This window comes from Austrofundulus limnaeus, unplaced genomic scaffold (assembly GCF_001266775.1).
Source record: "Austrofundulus limnaeus strain Quisiro unplaced genomic scaffold, Austrofundulus_limnaeus-1.0 Scaffold91, whole genome shotgun sequence".
NCBI classification, from domain to species: domain Eukaryota; kingdom Metazoa; phylum Chordata; class Actinopteri; order Cyprinodontiformes; family Rivulidae; genus Austrofundulus; species Austrofundulus limnaeus.
In genome coordinates this window covers 922983-930129 of record NW_013952493.1, presented here as the reverse complement: position 1 = coordinate 930129, position 7147 = coordinate 922983, and the positions used below count along the sequence as shown (strand labels likewise).

Below are 7147 nucleotides of genomic sequence, written 5' to 3'. Positions count from 1 at the left end.
TATATATATATATCAGAAAGGGTGCGTGCAAATGTCATTAAAACGCAATTTCACCCAAATTCCCTTCAATTAAACTTACGTAATGACACATTTAACAACTTGGAGGATCTCATTTCAAAGCCTGTATCGTGGCATCGGATTACATAACAGATGATTCAGAGTAGAAGTTGTGCTTGTTGTGCACGAGTGTGCCAGAGGGACCACATATAACCCACGAGTGTCCCCGATCAACTCTTGATATTGTTCAGATCTCTTGTAAACACCACCTCCTCGGTGCGTCGTGCAGGTTGCGAGTCAAATGTTGCTGTTGTTGTTGTTGTTTTTACTGTTTTACCTACAAACCCAGAAGGCTCGCCGTGCGTGTGTCCGTGTCCGCAAAAACACACAGCATCACTACCCACATCAACAAACACGTCCCATCCAAGCAGAGTGAGAGACACATCATCGGCCCACGTCCACACACGACCAAAAAGCACAGCATCCCGGAGCCACGTTTCTCCACACACATATTATCAAGCCAGCTACTCTGCACCATCTTTTATTTAATGCACAATAATAATGCCAAGTCAGCGCAGGGTCCGGTCACGCAAATAAAATAAAATAAAAATAAAGAATTAATTAATTTTTTAAAAAAAGGGAAAGCGTTTTGCAGCCAGCTGCAAGTGTGTGCCAAAAGAAACGTCGTAGCACATTAGCAAGCGACCTGTCTTTACTTGACAAACAGCTCGCCTGTAAGCTAATTAAGAGCAGCCGCAGCACCTTCAGCGTCGCACCTGCTAAATAAGAGAGCCGGCGGGCGGAGGGAGCAAGAGACTGCCTGTGGTCCTGACCAGGCTGGAAATACACGGGGTAGTCACAGCAGAGCGAAACAATACAACAATATCCGTCTTAAAAACACATAAAAAAAAGGAGTCTTACCTGTGCAGCCAACGAGAAGCAAGGCTAAAAAAACATCCCCGGACTGGACCATCTTTAACTCCCCGAGTAACGTGACCGTAGACGGCGTTAGCTAAGGTTTAAATCTCTGTCCCTACTGTAACAGCTGCTCCCCGGCTTTTCCTCCTCTCTCAGCAACTGTTCATCCTAATCTTTAATACGTGAGCTCGACGCTTAAAAGTGTCAGTCAGTCGGCAGCGTCTTTGATGACAAACAGCGGTCACAGACAGCCAGGGATGGTGATGATGATGATGATGATGCTGAGCGCCAGTGCACAGTTCAAAGTCTGACTGACAAGCGGAGCCTTCTCACACACGTGGATCACTCCGCGCAGGCGGACTCAAAAAGGATCCTAAATAGTGCCGCCGCACTGAAAGACGAGCTGTGATGGAACGATGGGGAAACCCCAGCGATGATGATAATAATGCAGTGATTGACACATGCTGAAAGGAGACACAAAAAGTATTCAACTAAAACAATTTAACTTGCATAAAGCTGCAAAATTAAACTAATTCGTGTATTTTTACATAATCAGAATCTTGTGTGTGGGTGATAGTGTTGGATGGGGAATTCTTCTTAACACAACCTACCTAAGCTGTAGTATCTGATTGGCTGTGGGCTATTATATAATTTATTTATTAATTTATTTACTTGTTATTTAGTATTTGTTGTAACATAAACCATTCATATTTACTATTAAAACAAACAAAAAAACAAATCCATAGTAATAAAAATTGTTTATGTTAGCATATGTAAGCATGTTTATGTTTTATACATATTTTATATATGTGCAGACTCTTGTGTTGTAAGTACATCTTGATGAGCTGCTCTCAATTGATTTTTTTTCTCTCTGAAGTATTGGCTTCAAAAATTACTAATCAGCATTTTAAAAATGGCTCAGGGGACATTCAGACATTGTTGTTGTTGTTGTTGTTGTTGTTGTTGTTGTTGTTGTTGTTGTTGTTGTTGTTGTTGTTGTTTGGCTGCTCCCTTTATTTAGGGATTGTCACAGCAAGTGAACCTGCACAAAAGATTTGACAATTGTTTTCCTGTACTTCCTGATACATCTTAAGATCAAACCTGCAGGCCCAGATTACAAAACTGCAGTGCTGACCACTGAGCTAACACAGCCCTTTTATCAATGTATTGTCCTTAGTTTAAAATGTATGTCTGCATAGAGGTCACACAACGGAAGGGCTAAATAGACATGAGGACGTACAGTCCTGTTGCGTTTTGAATAAACTGTGAGCCATTATGACCCAAAATTGCTCAAAGTTTGCCTCCAGGGCAGATTGATGCATACCCAAACCATTCAAGCCTGTGATTTTTCAACAAACTGCAGTAGAAATAAACCAAACAGAAATTTAAATCTTATCTGTGGTTAAAAGCAGTCTCCATACAGTTAAYATTCATTCCATTTAAGAAAGGCATAAAGTTGTAAATTAACATTGCCATTAAAACTTGTTAGAGTGACAGAAACAAACTAATGAATACAAGTGTGACATTGGCAAGTAGCCTAAGCTGTTACAATTTTAACTCCGAAAACTCCAAACTGCAAAAAGCAATCATATGGTAAAAGCTGCARTCATAATGAGCAGATTTTAATGGGTTGTATTTAAAATTTTATTGTTATATTAATGCATATGTGTATCTTTTCAGAAAAAAAAGCATTAAAAACACAGTTACTTAACAAATATTTGTAACTTTAAAACATCATTTTACTTTTGCAGTATTCTCGATTATTATATAAGAAAGCAACAACATTTTTAGAAGAGTTCAGTTTCACCCAATCAAAATGGGCTGTGTTAAGCTAAAACCACTTATACTGTATTTTTCCTCTTCACTTTGTTGTGTATTATTAATTTAGGTTCGATACTTTCCTGGCCCTTTCCACACCGTCAGTAACCAAAGAGTGTTTCATGCAGCACACTTTTTTAAGGCTRTAAACTGAACAAGGAAACAGAGGTGCAAGTAAAGAGAGTGTTTGCGGTGCCTGCACAGCAGGAACAAATCATTCTGTAGCACCGGGCTCCCTGAGAAGGTGGTTTGCCTTTTATTTACGTCGGCAAAGAGATGCAACAGGCCAAAATCTGATAAACCCAAACCCAATATGCTGAAAATGTACTGTGGTCAAAGCCTCGCCTATTCGCCTCAGCTCATCTTTTTTTATTTTTATTTTTTTTACAGGCGTTCTCTCTAAACATACCACCACAGGGAGCGTAACCCAAAAATATGTGAACGGAGCATCTCTTCTCCTTCAAGCAGCCATTTGCTGGGAAAGAATGTTTTGATAGAAGAAGAAAAAAGCTGAACAAAATAGTTTATTCTGTGAGGGGAAAAATGTTTGACCGTTTGTGCCTCAGCATCAAACGGGAAAATATGACTCAGCCGATGACTTATTCATATAGTAGTGTTTTATTTAGTGCACACTTGAGTCATGAGGCTGATGTAGCTCCTTTGTTTTTCTTTTCTTTGTTTTAATTTCATTATTGTGATATGACATCTCAGCAATGTTTGAATTGTTTAAAGAATGTCAAATATTTTTCCAGTGGGAAAAAAAGAATCCTCTTAAATTATTCACTTAAGATGTCGCAGATCTAAGCAGCTAAATTCCATTTWAAAAGCTTAGCTTGAGACATCATGTTCAGTTAATCTATAGAAATAAACTGACAAAATTTTGGCATCTGAGAAATCTGTGCAGTGATTCGAAATGCTTTTAACTTTGTGTCAAACTAATCTGTATTTTGCTCATTTCCTGCGTAGCAGCATAATACGCAGTGACAAATGTGCTAACCTTCGTTGTGAAGGATCATTTTGGGGAAGAAAAATGTGTCTCCTTTGTGCTGTCAGTTCCGAATTTGTTAAACAGAAGACGATGGCCGTTTGCTGATTCATCTGTTCAAGTTACCCAGTATCCCTTTGAGAACCCCATCAGCATCTGTTTAGGCTTAATTTGGCCTGTAGTGGAGGTGATAGATGTAGAAGCAAATCACATCTTGAAAATSAAGCTCCATTTGCTTCATTGCATGCCATAATGCTGTGTTTTCTTCTTCCTGTGCCTCCTTCTTTCACTAACCCTCTCTCCTCTAAGCCTCTTTCACCCATCAGAGCTGTGATGTGCACAGCGAGGAGCTCCCGCCTGCACACACTTCCAAATGGGCAGAAATCTATCTATACATCTATCTTTATGTTTCCAAAAAAAAGAGTAAGTTCATTTGGTCACCCTCCACCATACAATRTTTTAAAATAGCCCCTTTTTTCCTCCCCCACTGCTGTAACAAAAGGTCACATACACGGATGTGAACATCTGGGTCAGGAGAGAAAAACACTGGTGGACAGAGCAGCGTGGTTGTGATCTGTACAGTGGGCCACTCCTATAAAAGTAAAATAAAAAACAGCCACAAAAAACACAGGAACCTCACGTGCTGAATTAAAGGCCTAGCATGTCTTTTTATGCCAGAGTTTTTTATACTGAGATCATTTTTTGTTGAAAACTGACAGAATTATMGATGCTTTGGTCAAACCTTGAACATACATACACATGCTCTGTACAATCTGTTGCAATGTTTGTATTATTGTATTTTAAWGCACAGTGTCACGCTCAAAGCATGTGTTGTCGGCTGGTTTCAAATTGTAGCTCAGTATCTGTAATATGACCATTGTTGTAGTGTTTTTGCAGGTCAGTTAGCTGTGGCAGCCACCATGAATTGTGTTGACTCCAAATGAGAAGTAGTTGCAGCTAGAGATCCGATAAGCACTTCCTGTAAGTTTCATTAAAAGTTGTCCTGTGGTTCATGAGAAATTTGACTAACTAACAGGTACTCAGACCTGGTAAAAACATTAAGGTTCACTTCAACCTGTTGGTGGAAGGCAGTAAATAATGCGAACTATGTGAAAGGTATGCGTGTTTTCCATGTGAAATTGGAAGATTTTTAAAATGTTCACATGACTGCATGGTTTTTGTAATGTGAAAAAAAATGTTAATTTGCCTTTTTTTGATGACACGTCATTGAAGTCTCCTTTTTTGGCATTAAAGGTGTAGATGAATCAGAAATAAATAAATCTATCATTCAGTTGGCACAAGGCTGAAATGTTGCATCACAGACTTTACTCATAGGTTTGTATTTTATTTGGATCAAATGTWTCTTATTAAATTAGTTTTTAACTCAGCTGTCATGTGTTGAACATTGTACTTTATTTCATGTTTGCAGAATAGCAACGCCTCTAAAACTTTTCATTTGTGCTTATTTTGTCTGTGACTTGCCAAAAGCCTCCACATTGAAAATGTATATTTATAACTTGTAGCAGAACTGGTTTAAATATTTATTTCCAGTCAACCATGGAAGTTTTTGTCACACTGAAATCTCAGTTTTGTTCCAGTTTTGCTCTGTCAATGACTGCTCACTGTACCAAACAAAGATGTCAACTTAGGCTGCCTGAATGCATCCCAATAAGTTATCTGGATTGTTTTTTATGCAGCTGAAAACAAATATATATATACTGTAAAAACAGTTTGTGTCATCCCAAACAGAATTTTCAAGTCATTTTGCTTTGTTTCCAGCTGCAGCTGAGATAGAATCTGAAAATGTGAACCTGCAGGCACAAAACTGAAGAGAGAAAGTCACATTATACAATGTGAACTCATTTCTGCAGCCATGTAATGCGTGAACTGCAAACAGAAGTTCCACATTTGATATTTCTACTCCCCAGCCATCTGCTTTCATTGTAAGAYGGTTTCACTGATTTGGCATGCTCCACAGGTGTGGCATCAAATTTATCAGTGAGGTTTTTTTTCTTCTTCTTTCTTTTTCTTTTTGCTACAACCGTTWCTGTAGTTTTATTCAAAAACAACACAACCCGGCATTTTATCCTCTCTCTCTTTCCATAAACCTTCTGTTCAATGTGTTTYTGTATCTTTAAAATTGGTAATATTTATATTGTGGACAAGCTTCATACTTTATGTTTCCAAGCTTTATTAGATGGTTTGTTGATTATGCTTATTTTACTGTCCCCAGAAGGTGTTTTGCCATTTTGATCAATTTATAGTCATATTTTGTACTTTCTTTTTTGGCAAAGCATTTATACACAGCAGAAACTGTCCATTTAACCAAGTCGTRCAATCTTATATTCTGCCAAAAAGTAGTTTTGATCGTGTTTAAGAGATAATTGCTTAATGACAAACTTTAAAATACAGATCTTGTGTGATCAGTTAGCACTACCCTCAGTGACCAACACATAMTTTGACCTCAATATTTGTACAATTGACTAAATTATAGCCATTTTTGTGTTTATGTTTGCTTATAGCTGTGGCAGCCATTCTAGCTGAATGACAATGGGAATATTTTAGAAAAATCCCCAAACAGCTTTATCCTTTAACTATTGCCTTTGGTGCAAGGACAGTTTTTCCTATAATCTCAGGACTAAAAGGTGTGTATCGGTCAGCTTCAGTGGGAGATGGTGTTGTCACACAGAGGACTCATTGTCCTGAGAGTCTGTCTCGAGTGGCACACAAGACTCCTTTGTGCACTGCTGATATTAATCTGCAAAGCAGAGATCTGGAGGAGTCTGACTAAGCTCACACATCACCACACACATCAGCACACACAGAGACACAGACCCAACCATATGCATATTCATTATGTAACAGCAAAAAAAGGAAGAAAAGAGGCAATATCCGACCCCATGCAGCTTTTCCATCATAAAGATTTCATTCTTAACACAGTTTGCACAACACGTTCAATCTGCGGGCCTGTCGTCGTAGAAGGCGCCAATTCCAGATGTCACTGCAGCATGCCAGCCAACTTTCATCAGGGCTAAGTACAAAGAAGGCTCATGCTCTAGTGTTCCAGACAAGTGACAACAATTCACCCCTGTCTCATCAGCATGACGCAGAACATGAGAAAAATGTCCTCTGATCTCAGGCTGACGTTGTTTAAAAAAACACACAAATACAAAGGATTCAAATCAATGCAAACTCAAACACTGATTTTTACATTTAAAACTGTAAATCATTTGAAAGAGAATGGAAATAATATATATTTTGCTAGTTTATTTAAGTGGGACAAAAAAACACAAAACTTTAAAGGTAGCTAGCTATTTTTTCCACTGTCATGATTGGTCAAAAACTAAGGAAAAATTAGGAAAAAGGTGTGATTTAACTTTACCTTTGTTTACACTGAGTGAGTACCTGCATTTCTACAGTACATAAAAA

The 7147-nt window shown here is 38.3% G+C and overlaps 2 protein-coding genes across 19 annotated transcripts in view; one reads left to right on the top strand and one right to left on the bottom strand.

Moving 5' to 3' along the window:
• Positions 1 to 1210, bottom strand: part of ncam1b (neural cell adhesion molecule 1b) — a 72892-nt gene extending 71682 nt beyond the window's left edge. For 12 of the 17 annotated variants that reach the window (XM_014012431.1, XM_014012444.1, XM_014012432.1 and 9 more), the window contains exon 1: positions 919 to 1209. In XM_014012431.1, the coding sequence (XP_013867885.1) occupies positions 919 to 970 (52 nt within the window). In that variant the 5' untranslated portion in view covers positions 971 to 1209. Of the gene's footprint in view, positions 1 to 918 lie in introns of all 17 variants that reach the window. The other 5 variants (XM_014012436.1, XM_014012440.1, XM_014012442.1 and 2 more) reach the window with 2 other exon arrangements.
• The window catches only part of cadm1b (cell adhesion molecule 1b), a 327978-nt gene that overhangs the window by 108340 nt on the left and 212491 nt on the right, over positions 1 to 7147 (top strand). The window lies entirely within an intron of this gene.